At 38.8% G+C, this 19,469-nt stretch overlaps 1 protein-coding gene across 2 annotated transcripts in view; it reads left to right on the top strand.

Moving 5' to 3' along the window:
- Nucleotides 1-19,469, top strand: part of LOC122792927 (spectrin beta chain, non-erythrocytic 1-like) — a 1,986,067-nt gene that overhangs the window by 1,595,164 nt on the left and 371,434 nt on the right. For both annotated transcript variants that reach the window (XM_044060498.1, XM_044060499.1), the window contains 2 exons: nt 41-243; nt 8,777-8,867. In XM_044060498.1, coding sequence (XP_043916433.1) covers nt 41-243; nt 8,777-8,867 — 294 coding nt within the window. The remainder of the gene's footprint in view (nt 1-40; nt 244-8,776; nt 8,868-19,469) is intronic.

Here is a 19,469-nt window from a genome sequence, read left to right as displayed (position 1 = left end):
TGTAACTTTGAATGTACCCTTTCTGTTTTGCCATCCATAGGAATATGTATTATCACATACAGAGTTGCCCACCACCCTGGAAGGGGCAGAAGAGGCCATTAAGAAGCATGAAGACTTCATGAACACAATGGATGCCAATGAAGAGAAAATCAAAGTGGTACTTGACACTGGCAGGAAGCTGGTCACAGAAGGAAATGTTCATTCTGACAAAATCCAAGAAAAAGTTGACTCTGTCGATGAAAGGTGAGGCATCTGTGTTTGTAGTACAAGGCATGTTTTTTTTTTAATAAAGTATTCACAGCTGTTTTTATATTAGTTTGCAGGCATGCCTATGAGTTAGTTATACTCTCCAGTTTAAATAAACCTGATGTGAAAGACTGATTGATCCCAGTATAATAAGTGTCACTTCTACTATAGAAAGTATAGAATGGCTTGGGGGAATTTTAGATATTTTTTTGTCAGGGCCTACAGAACTGAATATAATAAGTGTGTGCTTTTGATATCTCTGCATTTTATGTAGTTTTGGTGTACATTGAGTATAACTATGTGTATCTATGTTTAGTAAGTAAAATATTTACAGTTTTACATTATTTAAAATGGTTGAATAGCTGACTGGTCTGTGACCAATCAACTGAGTATCCTTTGGCTGAAACTAGCTGACTGAACCATGCTCTGATAATAATGCTGTCTATAGTGCTGACAGCCTAAAGTCATGCCCCCCCCCCCAAAGCAAGTTATCTTTATTAAGAGCCTGTTAATTTATGAAGAGCAGCAGTCCTTCCTGTTCCTTTTTTAATGTAGTCTTTTTCCCTAAGTGCTGTAAGACTCATCCCATGCATCCCCTGCAGTAAGGATACACTCAGTATAGTGCAGTATAGGGCAACCATGAAATACATGTGCTTCCACACTCACTCATGCCCCATGAGAAGTATTGATATTGGCTTGGTATTGTCAAGGCTATGCCCCCACTTTGAGGTAACTCTGTTGTGCAAGCCTTCACTTGAACTTGAGCAAATGGCTGATCAAGTCCAACATTTCCCTTCCTCAGGATAGGCATGCCAAAAGGCTGCTAATTTCCCATCCTTCCCTGCCCAGATGCTGTAGCTTTACCCTTTTTGCCACAGAGCTGGGCTGTTTTTTTTCCATATACTAAGTAACGACATTTTATTATGAACAGCCGTTTCATTTTTACATACTGTGCAGCCCTCATGAATGGTGCACTTGTCATCTCAGCACTAACTGCAACCATTTTAGTTCTCTCTCCTGATCCTTAATAATTCTCAGTTCCACACTTATAATGTCTGTAATTATCATTTTTTTCTGTCTTATTGATGGTATGTCTTTGGTTTTCCATTTTCTACTTATGGCTTTTTCAGCCACTGTCAGCATTAATGATTACAGTGCTTTCACTTCTTTGGTACATATTTATACAACGTAAACAAAAACTGCACTGAGGTTGAATTCTCTTCTATGTATAATACTTATAATCTTTAATATTATGTTCAATTAATTTTTTTATTGAGATAAATCCATGCATTCCCAAACCGTATCCCCCAAGAATGTCTTTCTGAACCAGCACATCATAAACATACACCTCTCATCTGCGGGAACATTCTTTCAAGTCTCACATTATTTTCTAAAATTTAATACCGTCTTATATGCCGTACAGATTGCTGTTTTCTGTTATGGCCTCGGTTAGAAAATCTTCTGTTTGTGGTTTAACAAACTCACTATTCAGCCTCTGCATATCTTGCTTCAACTGTGTCATTAGATCTTTATATGTAAGTTGGTCAGGGTTCAGTAATCCAAAAGTTTGTACCGCACTTCCTTTTATTGTCTGCTCCCAGAACCTTAGCTCTTTCTTTTCATCACATTTTCTTTAGTGTCTTTCATATAGCACATTGATGTTCTATTATCCCAAGGACTTTCTTTACACTGAAAATATGCTTCATTATTATATGTCTAAGTATGTATATATATATATATATATATGTATATATATATATATATATATATATATATATATATATATATATATATATATATATATATATATATATATATATATATATATATGGGTCCCCCTTCACATGGTCGACATTTCACAATGTTGAAACATGGTCGACATTTCACAATGTTGAAACCCATATGGCCGAGACCATATGATCGATATTTGAAATGTCGACCATGGGGAACCGGCATCTCTCAACAGTGTGGAATGGAAAGATTTCCATTTCGGCACTGGAGTGCAATCTTGGAGTTGGTATATTAAAGTTACGGGGGGGGGGGTGGGACCCGCCTGTTAACATCTTTAAAGTTATTTATTATTTTTTTTGGTGTACTTGTATGTTCGACATCTCAAATGTTGATCATATATGTACATATATATATATATAAGGTTGTACATAACACCTTTTGTATTCATTTCCTAAATCTGCCCAAATGCCCTGTGTGATCCTGTAGTTGCCATATTGGCCTCTATGCCTATCATACCCTTCCAATGAGCATATATTCTGAATTCTGAATGAAATGTATTACCCTTAATTACTCAGTCTTGTAGTATGCATCCATATCGGGCAGTCCCAAACCACCCTGGTCCTTTGTCAAAAATTGTTTTTTCCCATTGCACTCATGGAGTAGGAAGGACTCCCATTAGTTATCCCAAACAAACTCCTTAATTGCCTTTTTCATATCCTTCCATATCTGATTTCTTGGTTGATAAATATAAGTCTGTCCCACAAATAGAACCAGTTGGATCAAAAACTCCTTAATCACTTGAATCTTATTGTTGATGGCCATAAATAACATTTTTGTAACTTTATCTAACAGTCTTTTGAGTAATTTCTTCAGCTGATTGCTCAATATCTCATTTCAACCAAGTTCCCAAGTTTCTTATTTTGTCATGACCCCATGAAAAGGGGAGGTTCTTTACCAAGTCAAGTGCTGGGACAAAATTCATTACTACAGCCTTTTTTTCTTTTTTTGCTTCATTTACTTTATATCCTGCTATGCTTGTAAAATATTTTATTTTTTCAAATATAATTTTATATCATATTCTGGACTGGTAACATGTAGTATGTCATTCACAAAAAAAGGCTGTTTTCTCATTTGTATCCAGTTATATTTGATTGTCTTATGTCTCTAGCTAATGGCTCTAAATACAAAACAAATAATAAGGGTAAAAGTTAGTAACCCTGGTTAGTTCCTGTTGTAAGTTGAAATGCTTTTGACAGCTCAACAACACAGCTCAGGAACCTCTGTAGATACTCGTTCATAGGTGTTGTATGTGTTTACTAGGCTAATGACCACAAGGGCCTTTTTAAGCCTAGCCATGTATCCCAAATCTCTGACAAGTTCTGATACCCTTGATAAGTGTAAGCATGGGCCTGGGAGATGAACCATTTACAGGTTACATGTTTGCATTAGAGACATATGTGCCAAACCAGGGATGAATATCCAGTTTCCCATCCAGTTGTCCAAGTTCCACTTGATTTGGGTTAGGGTGGAACTCTGCTTCACATGGACGGGGAGCCTGTTCCATAGACAGGGTAGTCTCTAGGATACATACCTATTTGTCCAGCAGGTCCTATTTATATCACAGTTAAGGGTCAAGTCTTTAGAACAGGTAATTCTGGTACTGTTTGTTTTGTGGATATGCAGGAGGTCCATCAGAGAGGGGTCTTACAGTGCCCTGTATGCCAGGCACAGATCTCCCACAAAAGCCTGTAGGAAACAGAATACAGGGATAGGGCCTTGAGGCGGTCTGCATAGGACATATTACTTATGCCCTGTATTCTTTTAGTGAGGAACTTCTGTGGAAGTTCCAGTTGTTGGATATGCCTGGTTAGATACATACCAAAAGGGACATTGTATTCAATGATAGGTCTGATGAATGCTGAATACTGTGGAACAATGACTTCCTTAGACTTAGATGCCATACCTTTGTTTATAAGTTATGTAACATAGAATGATTTCCTTACTAGTGCAGACACGTCATGATCAAAGGCTAGATTATTATCTATGTGCGTCCCTACATCCCTAACTTCTGGGTCAACTCTAAGGGGTGTGTTGTCAATATTATAGTTACCAGGGATAGATGACTGCCCAAAGAATACTATTATGCATTTCTTGGCATTTAGTTTCAGTCCATGCCTCTGACACCAGTTGTTTGTCTGTGTCAGCCCCCTCCTGGAGAACATTTGTGTCAATATGAGATTCAGTGACAGCTCCTAATTTGCAATCATCTGCAAATTTAGTCAGCTAGAGACCACTAACATTGGCCTTGACTTCTGATAAGTAAATACCAAAAAGGAGTGGTCCAAGGACTGATGCCTGAGGGACTCCACTTGTGACTGGCCTCCTTGTAGAGGTGGACTCCCCAATTCTAACTTCCTGGGTCCTGTCTTTGAGCCAGTTGGCTATCCACCATTGACATACGGATTTGTACCTTACCTCTTGAGTTTGTCAACAATGTCCTAGTGGGGTATTATGTCAAATGCCTTGGCCAGGTCAATGTTGGCAATGTGAATGATTTTGCCTTCATCCATTGCTTTGGTGACCTTCTCAAAGAAGTCCACCAGGTTGAGTAGGTATGATCTGCCATTGGCGAAACCAAATTGGATTGGGTCCAATGTCTGGAGATATACTCTATCTCTGTTGATCATCTCCATGATAATTCTTTCCATGGCTTTACATATAAGACTAGTGAGACTTATGGGTCTGTAGTTTGCAGGGTCTGTAGATGGCCCACCTTTGTGCAGAGGGATGACTGTTGCCTTTCTCCATTCATATGAGGCACAAAGCCTGTTTAGAGGCTACAGTTAAATAGTAATTCCAGATGCCCTGATAGGTCATGTTTCCTGCTATTTAGAAGGCATCCTGGGATATTTTTCTGGACCCATTGATGCAGTGTTCTTGGTCTTAGAGAGAGCATTAAGGACCTGTTCTCTAGTGATAGTAGGGGGAGTTATATTTGATGATATTTCCTGAGGGAAGGTTGAAGGGGAGGGAGGAGCAAAGTTGGAGCTGAATTTATCAGCCAGGAGGTTTTGCTATGTCTTCTGGCTCAGTATAGCTGGCTCCATTTACAGTGAGCTCTGCACACAGTTGTGTATTACCTTTGAGGTTACGGACATGTTAAAGAATGCTTTGTGGTTGTCCTTGGCCTTGGAGGCCAAACTTACCAAAAATTTGCCTTTGGTAGGCTTTATTTGTCCTCTTAGTTGTTTGTTTAGTTTGATGAGAGGGCTTTTATCCTGCTGGGTGCTGCACCTCCTAATATTTGTCATGATTTTCTTCCTCCTGTTTTACATCTGATTGATTTTGTGATTCCACCAGGGTGGTTTGTTTTTTGAGTTAGTTCTGTACTTCTTCCTGGTGGGTACAGTTGCCACTATGAAGCAATTAACATGCTTGTGCAGGGTTTCTGTGAACAGTTCTGCATAGGCAGAAGTGTTCTCAGGGTTTATAGGGGCTTGCAATTTTGCCAGGTTCTCACTTAATAGCAGGAGGTTAGCCGTAGAATAGTTCTGAATATTCCCGATTTAGCTGGGGATCCAGTTTTTTGGGTTTTTTTTTCTTCAAAGGAGACCATTTTGTGGTCTGACCTTAAAAGGGAAGGCATTACAGTAGGGGGTGTGCAGCATTTGCCCATATTAATGGGGACCAGATCCAGTATAGTTGCACCCCTGGTTGGAGTATTGACTATCTGGCCCAGGGAGTTTGTGTTTACAAAATCCAGGAATCTCTGTGCATGTACGTTTGATGTCGTATAGGATTCCCAGTTAATAGTGGGGTAATTAAAGTCACCCATGAATATGGTATTGGGATGGATGGTTAGTGTTTCTAATAAGTTTAAATACATGGTATGGGTTTCCTGGGTCATAGAGGGGGACCTGTAGCTTGCAAGGAAGTGGTATTGGATTTTACCTATGGTGATTTGAACATGGAGCCACTCAAGTGCATAGTCCTGTTTGACCAGCCTTGAAGTATATTAGTTTTTGATGTAAATAGAGACACCTCTGCCTTTAGTCCCTGGCTGTGACGTAGCTGGTCTAAATGTGTGGAAGGCATTATAACCCTGCACTGTTGGTGTGCTCTCTGTGGCTTTAAACCATGTCTCAGAGACCATGCAGACATCAGCATTCTCTAGGGTAAAGAGAGCTTCCAGGGAGTGGAGTTTTTTTGTTTAGGCTCCTAGCATTGAGCAGTAATACCTTTTCGATTTTCATGGTTTTGATTTGCTATGTCAGAAGTACTTTCATTTTGGCATTGCCTAAAAAAGGCACTATGGGGAAGACAATGTTTTATGCTAATATTCAAAAGCCTAGAGGAGAGAGGTGCAGACCATCCCTAGAAAAGCAGCATGGTCTGTTGACCTTCTCCTTCCATGCTGTCAAATATTGCACCCCCTTAGAATGTCACCTGAAACTAAGCCATTTATTAAAGTTAATCATCTTTTGTTCATATTGTGGCATCACCCTTGGAGAAGGTACAATGCTAGGCTCATACCAGCCTGAGACACATATTCCAAGAGCTCTATGATGTCTGTCTTCATATAATCTAGAGAGGTACATCTCAGGTCTTTTACTCCCACATGGACTATGACAGAGTCATATTGCTAATTGTGGTCCATTGACCTGAGTGCATGTGTAATGTGGTGGATTCTAGTCCCTGATAAGCAAATGACCGTAACTTTCTCCTTACTCAGCCTGGTGAGAGAGACATCAGTGAATGTTATTGCTGTTCATTTTTTTGGAAATCCAAATGATTTGAGATCTCTTAATAAATTGCCAACTCACTTCGTCCAGTACTTCTGTGGCATCTGAACAGATTAACATTAGTATATTATTATTGTCCAGTGTAGCCTTTTCAATTACTGGGGTTCTATTAATATTGTTAAATATTTGCCTTTGTTTTATAAACCTACACTGATCATAATTATCTGTTATTACTGATCATGTTTTACCATTCTGTTTGCCGAAATCATCATGGTATTGCTGACTGTGTTGAGTGACCATCAGAATGTGTCAGTGTGAGAATAACTTCCCATCACTTCCTGGAGTTGCTGTATATTCCTTGCGGTCAGATTTATTACCATACAAAGTCACTATCTTTTATGTCACGTAAGTAGTTCTCAGTCAGTCAGTAAACAAGAACATCTTTTGTCTTTGGGGTTCCCTGCTGTACAGCTTTTTTGCCTCTGTGACCCATACCAAGTGTCCTAACGTTTCACTGATTCCACCTCTAGTAGCTCAGACAGGGGATGTATTAGACTGCCTGTGTATAAACTACCTCCTTTAGCCCCCATTTCCTTTAATGATAATATTCATCCAGAAGACCATACTAATCAAAGTCAAGGTGATTCTTATAGCTACATTTTGATCCAGACAGACTTTGCTCCCCTTGCTGTGGTCCTTCCTACTGCATGAGCTCTTAAGGTTTTAGCTTTTTAAAAACATTGAGGTCTAACACTTCTTGCAAGACTTACATGGACCTCTGTGCTCTGAGGTTAACTGCTTATCTGCTGTAGTTCCAATGATTTCTAAGCGCACAGGTTTCTTGCATAGAGTGCTTTTGGTAATTACCACTGCTTTCCACCCACTAACAAATTCATAACACACTTCTGTTGCATATTGTTACATTGTTCTGTTTGGGTGACTCACAAGGTTGTTAATCCTTTTTTGACTTTTGTTCTTCTGGCCCTTATTAATCCCTTTTAAATATTTAATTCTGATCTGAGTTATTCCTCCTGAAAAGCCATGTTTGACAACTATTTGTAACTTCTGTTCTCGTCATTATTAGGCTTTTAATAGTTTCCTTGTAGGCTAATAAGGCTTATTGCATTGAGCATTCCAGGCCAGGCCTCCCTTCATGGACCTCAATGGGATATTTAGTTTATGGTCAAGAAGCTTATTTCACCCTCTGAGTCTTCAGTGTTATCTTAACTGAAACTGAAATTTGAAATTTTCATCCTGAAAGATCCTCTTTCCTTTGCTTAACATGTAAGTTTAGAGAATCTCTGGACTACATGCTCTTCTTTCTTGTCAAATTCTCTTGCTTGATTTTCTATAAAGAAATTGTAGATTGTATAGATTTAAAACTAAGTAGACAGTCCGTCATGTCTAAGGTTGCCACAGAATCTAATTTAAGTTGATCTCAAAGTTTTCCTTTGTTTTCCCCCTCAGAGAACTCTAATCATGGAGACTGCCTTCTCCTCTGCACGGACATTTGCAGACATATTTTCCTCAAGGACAAACTCTTTTTCCTCTTCTTTGCAATGGCTTGGTTGGGGCAAGAAGTTATGAAGCACACCCTTTACACCCCCCCCCCCGAATTCTCTCTTATAGGGTAGTGGCTACCTCCATGACGTTTTTCCATAACACTAGCTTAAATGACAGGTGCTAAGGTTTTACATCAGCTGGTACTGGTGGGAGACTAATACTGGGTGACGCATTTTCATTTTCATGTCGTAAGACAGATTGGTAAGACAGGTGTCAGGCATGTGCCTAACACCTTACCTATCATGCTAAAATATGCAGAAGCAAAATTTTCCTCTCTTTTTTTTTCTGGGAAAAATCTTTGACAGGGACATAACAGTAAATCACTTTCTGAACTGGTTTAAATGATATGAAAGTATTACAAGGTTTATAGAACCTGATCACTAGAAGTGGTGGAGTAAAACTGGTATATCTTTATGCAAAGGTTGCTGTCCTTTTTGGTTTGTTTAAATAATTTTTTTTTAAAATAGCACATAATCTGGACATTTATGTTACAGGCACAAGAAGAATCGTAAAGCTGCCAATGATGTTTTATCACGACTCAAGGACAACAGAGAATTGCAGCATTTCTTACAAGACAGCCAAGAGGTAAATTATTTGTTTTTGCTTGGAAGACTTGGATATAGCTTAAATTTGAGACTTGTTGGCAGATGAGTGTCTCATTTGACAGATAATCTAAGTATATGCGAACGTTATTTTATGAACTATAAGTGATCTCCCATAAAAGTCAGTGCTGTACTTCAGTAACTTGTGGAACAGTTTCTATTGTCTAAGAATGGTATAGGAAAATTCATGATTTGAGATCACAATGACCTGCGTTTTATAGAACATGGGAGATTGCCAATAAAATGTACACAAGATACTGTGTTTGTGCTGCAGTATGTCTTCTCTGAAGAGCAGTCCATCTTAGATAAATCATAATACCCTTTAGATATACTGTATTCCTTAAAATTACTAATTTACTACAGAGATTTGCCTGAGACTGGATTTAACAACTTTTATATGACCTGCTGTCAAATTCCTGATTAGCCTTTATCAGAAAGAACTGGCTTCAGCAGCCATTTTTTTTTTGAATAAACAGAAATGCTGATTATTTATTTATTTACATTTGTTTACTGGGAAAGTCCAACTGGGCCAGAAGCCCATTTTCAGTGGAGGCCCAGGGAGAAAAGCTCCACAGAAGTACAAGCAGTGTACAATAATTAGATAGTACAATAGTATACATACAGTAAGATGCAGAATACACATTTTCTAGTTAGTCTATACAAAGTAGTATTCAATAAAGGTTTCTAGTAGATACACGTTCAAAAAGAAAAAAAATCACAAGCATTTCAGTGAAGATTACTGTGAGAAAAAATAAAGTTAGTAGTGTGTACATATTAAATAATAGTTATGGACAAATGTGATATAAATAATATGCGAGTTGCCTGAATCACGGTTATGTGTTTAAAGAGCCAATGTAGTAATGTTGTGGTTTGTATTCAAATTTTGTCATAATTTCCTTTATCCCACCACTTTAGAATTTGTGTGACTTCAGTAATGATCAGTGCACACAGTGGATTATTAACATTAAATAAATAAACAGGGTATGTGAATCTGTTGGAGATATGTAAATCTAACAGGATATTAAGGTGTGTTGCCAATGACAACATTTAGAAGTAGCTGGTGTGACTTCATTTAGAGTAGTCTGTGTGCATACACTACACATGAACATGTAACTTAGAGCAGTCTGTGTGCAGGGTCTATATTATATCATCGAATGCTTAAAAAAGTGAATGCTGATTGATCAACCTAATTTAAGCAAAAGCTTACAATCTCGAACTGTCAGATCAGCGATTTTTTTTCCCAGGGAAAAAAATCGCTGATCCAAAACACATACACAAAACTCAAGCACACCAAACAAACAGAAATCCACACACACACCTAAAATGTGATACCTAACCCTACACTAAACTATGCACACACCACTAACTACCCACTTACCTAAACCCAAACCCTAACCCTAAGGTCAGTCACTATCACACACTCACCTCACTCGCTTCCTAACTCTAACTCACTTAAATCCACCCTAACCGTCATGTCCACTCAATCGCACACACACCTAACCCGAGCCCTAACCCTAACTCACCTAAATCACCCTAACACTCACATCCACACAATCGCACACCTACCTGAATTCAACCGGTAACTTTCCACCATAACACTGACAATACCGAAGCAATAGAAACGGACAACCAAATTCTTTCCCTAGGAAAAAAATTGAGTTTCTGCTGCTTCGATATGTTGCAGTTTCGCGAAAATAAGTTCGATCAATCAGCGTTCACTTTTTTAAGCGTTCGAGGATATAATATAGACACTGTGTGCATACCCATGAACATGTAACTAGTACACAAGAACATATACCTTTAAGCAGTCTGTGTGCATACACATGAACATGTAACTTAGAGCAGTCTGTGTGCATACACATGAACGTGTAACTAGTACACATGAACATGTTACTTAGAGCAATCTGTGTGCATACACATGAACATGTAACTTAGAGCAGTCTGTGTGCATACACATGATCATGTCACTAGTACACATGAACATGTAACTTAGATATGTGTGCATAGAGCAGTCTCTGTAAATTCACATGAACATGTAACTAGTGCACACAAACATGTAGTCTGTGTGCATACACATGAACATGTAACTTAGAGCAATCTGTCTGCATACACATGAACATGTAACTTAGAGCAGTCTGTGTGCATACACATGAACATGTAACTTAGAGCAGTCTGTGTGCATACGCATGAACATGTAACTAGTGCACATGAACATTTAACTTAGTTATTCCTGGCTGAAGCAGAAAAAGGTCAGGAAGGTTGCTGAAATGCATTTGAGTACACCGAAGATGAGCATTTGAATTTAGGGACAGGTCTTTGGGAAAAGACTAAAGTAGTCAGCAGGTACTAATGAAGAGGCATACTGAAACAAAATAACTCTGATGAAGGTTGTCTTTTGGGGTCATCATATGTCATGATTATACCTAAAATATGTAAGAGGGCTTGTGTAGAAGGCAGATGAAATGCACAGAAGAGATTATGTCCCTTGTTTTTCACTGTCATGATTCTGTGAAGTTTTAAAAATCGTACAAGAGCCACAGGTAAAAACACTAGGAAGGTTGAACTCGGCATTTGTCAGAGAGATGAGATGTGTGGTTAGACAAAGTGGAAACCCAGATGTGAGCTGTGGGTCCCTTATTTTCTGTCTTTGAGGTCATTGGATATGCCTACCAGCCAGTTGTTGAGCTGGTCCCCCTCTAACTGTCGACAGTTAGCTATTGATGAAGATCTTGGGTTCTCCTCATCAGTGCAAGTAAATTTAGAGGTTGAAACTGAGACAAAAGTGTTAGCATTGAAGTTTGGATCTGGTCTCAGGAAAAGGTCTTCAGTCTGCTGCCTGCAAGTAGATTTGGAAAAATCCATGCTTTTTAGGCATTTACTTCAGAATTGTTTCACTGATGCATCTTACAAAGAGATTGAAATTGTTGGAATGGCAAGAAGAAACAGTGATTGCACATGAGGGCACTTAAACTCTTCAAAGTAGTGACATGTTTGAGGTTAAGGCAGCATCATGGCTTGCCTTATGTGAAATAGCATCCCAGGTGAAGGGCTTCATGGTACTCGCCCACTCCCCTCCCTAGGTTACCCCATCTTGGCTTCCCCATACCATCTAGATTTATTTTTTTGCCTACTTAGTCTCACACTCTGTATCACTCTTCAACTTTTTGTGCTTATTTTTGGGTCTATATTGTATGCTCAAGATACTTTTCTTCAAACATATAATAATCAACACCTGAAATGTGAGTGCTGTAAAGCGCGAACAGCCATGCCCGAAATTTTTTCCTCGGGGAAAAAAATTCACGGGGCCGTACACAAAAAAACGTAAACATTAAAACCCTAATCAAGTGGGGGGCTTCGCCCCTCACACCACCCAATATGGGAGGTTGTGCCCCCACACCCCCTAACTAAATATACCAACTCTGAGATTGCTCTGCGTTGGGGAAAAGGGCAATTCTCGATAACAGCCAACTGAATTTTTTCCCGAGAAAATTTTGTAGACATGGCCATTCATGTTTATGTGTCGATGATTGTATGTTCGAAGAAAGATCTCTTTGGGCATGTAATATTGACCCGTTACACACTCCAATTAGCTAAGTTTGCAATGAAATAACTATGGAGGAAATAACTGAATTTAGATAGGGGTCTGATGTTCTAGTCTGATTTTTTTAACATTAGTTTCAAGTGGTGATGGCCTAAACAAAATAGAAAGGAGTTTAGTCATAGTTTTCAGCTTTGCATTTTTCTGTATCCTTTGAGTGCATCCAGACTGGACAATAGTTCAGCACAACTGTAGAATAAATAATTGAATCATGCCAGGGGCAGAAGCCGTGGGGTTACTGATAATCTGAGGTGTAATTTAAAGTTTCACCCCCAATTTTTTGATGTAATGATGACATGAACAAAAACATTAATAAAGGTAATAAATTACAATGTCATTTTTTTTCTTTTAAGGAATAAATAAGTTGTATCTGACAAAACAGACTTTTTCACAATAAACTGGAAAAAGTAGGATCATAGATATATGCGAAGTTAACAACAACTGGGGTTTTTATAAGCCAAGCCATGCAACCCAGATGTATTCCATGGGATATTTTGCCTTAGAGGTTATTTTAAGAGGTGTATATTAGTTAGGGCATGATTTAACAGTTGCCTCTGTCCATCAAGACATAGGTGTCAGTCCAGGGGTGAATTCCTAGTTCCCCATCCACTTGTCCAGGTTAAGCTTGAGTAGCATTAGGGAAGGTCTCTGCTTCACATGAATGGTAAGCATATTCCAGAGAATTAATTTTTTTTCAGCTACATACCCATCCCTTCAACAAGTCCTATTTAAATCACAAAAAATGTTTAAATCAGTGGCTCTGGTAGTTTGCTGTTTGTTTCATGGATATGCAAAAGGTCCATCAGGATGGGATGCAAGGATGCCTTGTATGCCAAGCATACATCACCTCTCAGTGATCTGTAGGAAACAGGGTATAGGGATAGGCATTTGAGGTAATCTGTATAAGGCATTGTGTTTATGCCCAGTATTCTAGTTGTAGCATGTGCCTGGTTAGGTGCTTACTGAAGGGAGCATTATACTCAATGATGGCTGTGATGTAGGATGAGTGTGCTGGCACAATGACTTCCCTGGACTTAGATGTTATGCCCTTACTTAAAAGCTTAATTTTCTTACTTAGACAGGTGTTGGTTGAAAGTCAGGTTACTATCTACATGAGTCCCCAAATCCCTGACTACTGTGTCTACTTTTTGGGGTATTTTATCGATGAAGTACTTTTCTGGGGTGGCTGACTTCACAAAAGTTCTTGGCATTGCGTTTTAAGCAGTGGATCAGGCACTGGTCATTTGTCTGTTTATGTAAAATTTTAACATCTTGAGGAGCATCTATGATTGCTCACAGCTTGCAGTCATCTGCAATGTCAGTAAGCCAGAGACCATTGACTTCTAAGGAAATAAAAGCCAACGAGGAGTGGACCCAGCACAGAGCTCTGATGGACTCCACTGGTCACCAGCCTCTTTGTGGAGGTAGTCTTTTCAGTTCTAACCTCTTGTGTCCTGTCTGTGAGCCAGTTGGCTATCCAGTGTGTTATATAGGAGTTTATACCTAATTCCATGTGTCTGTTTACAATGCCTAAGTGGAGTATTGTATCAGATGCCTTAGCTAGGTCAGGGTAGGCATTTTGCCATCATTGATTGCCTTGATGACCATCTCAAAGAAGTTCACCAGGTTCAGTAGCTGTGACCTGGCTTTGATAAAACCAAACTGGGTTGGGTCCAGTGTCTAAAATTTTCTTGTCATTGTTAATCATTTCCATGGTCATTTTTTCCATCGCTTTGCACAGTCTAATGGGGTCAATACTTCTCAGAATCTACCGATGGCTTGGCCTTGTACAGAGGGATGACAGTTGCAGTCCTCCATTCTCATGGCACAAAGCTTGTTTGGAGGCTTTAGTTAAATAGTGACTGCACTGCCCTTGACAGGACATATCTCAGGCTGTTTAGGAGGCATTCTGGGATGTTATAGGGGGCAATAAAATTGTATTCTGGACATCAGAGAGCACCTTTAAGACCTGCATCCTAATGGTATTTAAAGAGGCTGGGTAGATGTTGTTTCCTGTAGGGTGGCTGTAGGTGGGTGTGGGGGGTTTGCAGCAGAATTTGTTAGCCAGAAGATTTGCCATATCGCATGGTTTCATGAATGTGGCTCCATTTACCAGTAGCTTTGGCACACTGTTGTGTTCTCCTTTTGAAGTTTTGGACATAGCTAAAGAAGGCCTTGTGGTTGTCCTTGTCCTGGGCCACAGTCTTTACATCAGCATTTGCTTTGTTGGACTTAATGCATTTATCATATCATATCCTTGACCACACTGTCCACACCCCCCCTCACAAAGATGTATATATCATATCAGGGAATAGTACCTACCTCTCTATCCAGTCTCCAAAAAAGTCACCTTATGTGTATCCTTCTGGTGATAGAGTGGGATGAAAGGCAAGGTGTAAATGACCATAGTCATATATACAGCATGTCTTTTAACCCCTATACCCAAAAGACAGTCTCCTGCTGTGTACTACTCTTATATCAGACTGGAACAAAACTAAAAGAAAAAAAAATAGAACACAGTAACAATTTTAACCCATTGCTGTAAGATATATGCAAACACAGCCCTCCAAAATATAACTACCTACATACTTGTCTGATGTTTGTGAGGAAATTGGGAAGAATAACATTCATAGTAATGTGTTCCATCTTGTTGCTCCTAAACAGTACACTGCCCCTTAACAAGCTGTAGTGACCTTCAGTGCACACTTCTGAGCTTTGTGAAAGAAGTTAAAAATTTTGACCCCACTGCCCACAACCCCCAACCAACATATAATAGCCATGTGTGCACACCTGTCAGCAGAGCTGGTGAGTTTTAGGGCCACTTGTGTAGCCTGGGGTGTGGAGGACCACCAGGCCTACAGAAGCTTGGAGTGTCTGCATGTTCTGTGATGCATTGTTATGACTTCTTTTTAAGATAATGACTTGCTTAATTGTTCTTTTTGATTGCTACAAGAAGAGTTATGTGTAAGCTCAGCAATATTCTGTGTCTTCACATGAAAAATAGTTTGATAGCCCCCAAACACATTATATACTGACACTGCCTCTGGTAGGATTTGTCACAAGAATTTAGATTATTCACACATGCACACTTCATAGTCTTAAGAAAATACATGCTATTCAAAAACAGTTTTATATCAAGTCTCCAAGTATACAAGAGCAACTTTTAAAATCTTTTGATGATTTTGGGACTTTACCCCCCAAAAAAAAATATGTTTTTAGCTTTGCTCTGATCCTTATGCCAAGGAACTGAGAGAGTAAGTTATTTATTATTTTGTAAGAGTGTGACATTTGAGATACACACATGCAAATTTTCTATAATGATGGGGGATTGACATATGCACCTGCATCACCATGGGGTAATTTTTTGCCCTCCACTGTCTTGTGGTTGGTGTCTCTCTTGTGCATGCATACACAAGTGCACAGACAGACACACACCTACAACAGCTACTGTCACTTTCTTGGCACAGCAAGCCTACATATCCATTTCCTGCAGCCAATAATTTTGTGCACGTCTCCGCTTGCATAGGAGCAGTTTCGCAAACCAGGGACACCCCTTCCTTTCCCTCCGGATTTGACAAGCAAATGTAACCCACTCATTCCTAACCCCCCCGCCTATTACAACTTCTGTGCTGCTAGATGAACTTGGCTCTTCTGGCTGGCAGTTAGGACGTCATCTCTTCTCTGTGCCACAGAGCCTGGGCCTTCCTCATTGCATAACAATCAGTCAGCTGATGCACTGAAATACAAAACCAATTACACATTTAAAGGTGAAAGGCAACATTAAACATGACTAAAGGCTAGCCTCAATCTAAAAAATCCACACATATAAATACATAAATAGATAAAAGGTAATAAAACAAATATAATTAAATTTAATACATAAAACTGAAAGACTGTCTATTCCTAATGTTTAAGGTGACGTGATTTTTAAAAAAGGTTTTAAAGACATCATGCCATTCAAGTCTGGGGGGTTTTCAGCATTCAAGAGCAGAATCCATTTCTGATCTGCACTCTCTGTCTGATTTTCAATATCTCCCTCCCAGATATTGGGATACAGTACTTGGATAACTAAAAATCTAAAAGTGTGGGTGTGATCTGTCTATCTTACATGATTAGCCAAGGCACTGCTATCTTTCTGATTGTTGATGTCCCTCTTATGCCCCAAAATCTGGTCCTTCAACATTCTATTTGTTTTGCCCACATAATATGAATGACATACATGGCAGAAACAAAAATAAACCACATTTGTCATGCGACAATCAACATAGCAAGTGCTTCTAATATTAAAGTGTCATGTGGGTTGTGTATATAAGGCATTTGTGTAAATATATGAACATGCAGAACAACGCCTACAAGGGAAGGTGCCAGTATGCATGGAAACAAGTGATCTGCTGATGCCAGTCTTATTGCAAACGTGCTGTTTCAAAGACATGTTGTTCCTAAAAGAAAAGTGGGGGGCATCGCCAATTTTATCTGTGAGACCTGGTACTACTTGTAAAATACTCCACCAGTGTCTCTTAATAATAGAAACATATTCATTAATGTCACTAGAAAATTGAAAGAAAACTGTAAAATCATTCACTATAGAACTAGGCTCAGATCTATGAGGTGTATTGCTGAGATATGGTTTACACATACCACCTCTCTGAGTCCATGCATCATTTATGGTGGTAGTAATCTCTCTGTTAGAGTAGCCTCTAGCTAGAAATTAATATCGAAGGGCTTCAAGTGCCAGACTTCCTTCTTCATCATTGTTATGAAGCCTAAGTACCCTGTAAATTTGTCCTTTCAGGACATTCCTAGGTATGTGTCTTGGATGCATGCTTTTTTTGTGTAACAAAGCATTCTTTCTGGTAGGTTTCTTATAAATAATACTATGTAACTGATTTAACTCTGTTTTACTAAGTAACACGTCTAGAAAATTTAATTCAGTTGTGGAATACTAATAAGTGAATTTCAAGAAATCAGTTGTGGTATGCATATACTCGACGAACCTTGTTAATTCATGTTCGTCACCTTTCCACAACAGAAAGATGTCATCAACAAAGCGAACATACCATAGGATGTGGCCAAAGAATTAATTATTGTCCACCATTAGAGAGGTCTGTTCCCAAGTTACTAATGCCAGGTTGGCGTAGCTATTTTCACAGGCTGTGCCCATAGCTATGCCAGTTTTCTGAAGAAAGAATTGGTTTTCAAAGACAAAAACAATATTCTCCAGTATGATTTCTAACAAACTACAGATAAGTGAGATCTTATCATCAAAACATCTGTTCAGGGATAAGAATTCTCTTACTTTATCTATTCCCCTTATATTGGGGATGGACGTGAATAAGGATTCAATATCCATCGACACAAACATAAAATCACAATTAATAGTAGCCATTCTTGTCTGCAATGTCTCTAGAAAAGACTTAGTGTCTTAAAGAATCATATGATAACTATCTAGCAGGCCATGTAATTCACATTCTACATATACAGATAGTGGTACTGTGCACCAGCCTGCACCAGAGACTATAGGTTCATTGTTGGTACCTTAGCATTCTTATGCAGCTTAGGCAAGCCATATATCCTAGGCACCAATGGAGTCTCAGTATTAAAAAATCTAAATAAAGTTTCATCCACCATATCAGTCATCAGTAGATCAAAAGTCAAAAAAGAAACTTTTTCCATTAATGCATTGGCAATACTTTTAGTAATAGTCTGGTAAGTACAAGAGTCCTGTGATAAAATATTCATCTGCTGCAAATATAGGTCTTTGTCTAAAATAACAATACCCCCTCCCTTATCAGCTTGCTTGATTTCCACTGAATGCATGGCTTTAAGTTCGTTCAATGCTCTGCTATCGTTCAGTGGCATGTTAAAAAATTCGGTTTTAGTCCCTCTTGTAAATAATTGTCTAAAATCAGTCTCACAAACATTGACGAAAGTTTGTATAGCAGGATGCATATTGGGTATGAATGTACTATGTCTTTTGTATATAGGCATAATGTCATTATTAGATGCAAACATATGTTTCAATGAAAGATTCCTGCCTAATAACCTCAGGTCTTTAAGTAGGTCTGCATGATTGGCCCTCCTTGCAGGAATAAAAGATAAACCTTTGCTTAAAAGTTCAATTTGTTCTTGAGTAAGTGTAATAGAAGATACATTGAAAATCAAACCTGAGTCTACGTCTGCCTCCATTTGGTGTGCTGAAAATTCCGTTCTGCACTCCAGTGTCTCTGAACCTTTCCTTGCCTGTTCAGGCTTCTGGAGTGAGTATTGATAGGCAACGGTTGTTTTAACACAAGATTTGTTGTTGTTCTGTTCTCTAAAAAAACACCAATATTCATATTATTGTTTCCTCGTCGTTGCTCTTGTAGGGTCTGGTTTACCTCAGGCAATCTGCTTTCACTGATATCATTGGGAGAACTATTACTTGAGCAAGCTGGTTCTTTGGAGACGACAGTCTTTGAATCAGCGTCTTCCAAGCATCTCCCTAATACTTCCTGCTGTACTGTTTGTGTTCTTGAAGTCGGCGTAGTATTTGGAGGGTGAGGTCTAACACCTGATAGGTCAGTGATATGATGAGTGTTCTCATTTGCCATAGATCTCATTCATTCCCTTGGCCATGAGAACACTTTATTATTTTCAATCCCTATGTATTTTTTTTAGACTTAGTATTTTGCGATCTTTTATCATAGGATGTTATATTGTCCTGTAACTGGTCAAGCTTATCATCGATAAGATCCAAAGAAAAAGCAGTGGAAATATTATGTTCTAAAGTAATAATATCACTTCTTAGTGTATCTTCTGTCGGAAGAAAAAAATCAATAAGTAATCGTATATACTGAAGACTAAACTGTAGATTTAGTTCTTGCCACCTTGTAAGTAGGTCCGGATAAAATTCCCTGTAGTTGGGCATATTTAAAACTCTCAAATCTCGTGGAATAATTTTATGTTCCAAACATGCTTGTAGATGAAGTTGTTGCCATTGTAACCTCT

The sequence above is a fragment of the Protopterus annectens genome, chromosome 2.part0 (assembly GCF_019279795.1).
Source record: "Protopterus annectens isolate FY-2018-M chromosome 2.part0, PAN1.0, whole genome shotgun sequence".
Taxonomy (NCBI): Eukaryota; Metazoa; Chordata; order Ceratodontiformes; family Protopteridae; genus Protopterus; species Protopterus annectens.
Note: the sequence above shows the minus strand (reverse complement) of the source record. Positions and strands in the feature narration are given on the sequence as shown.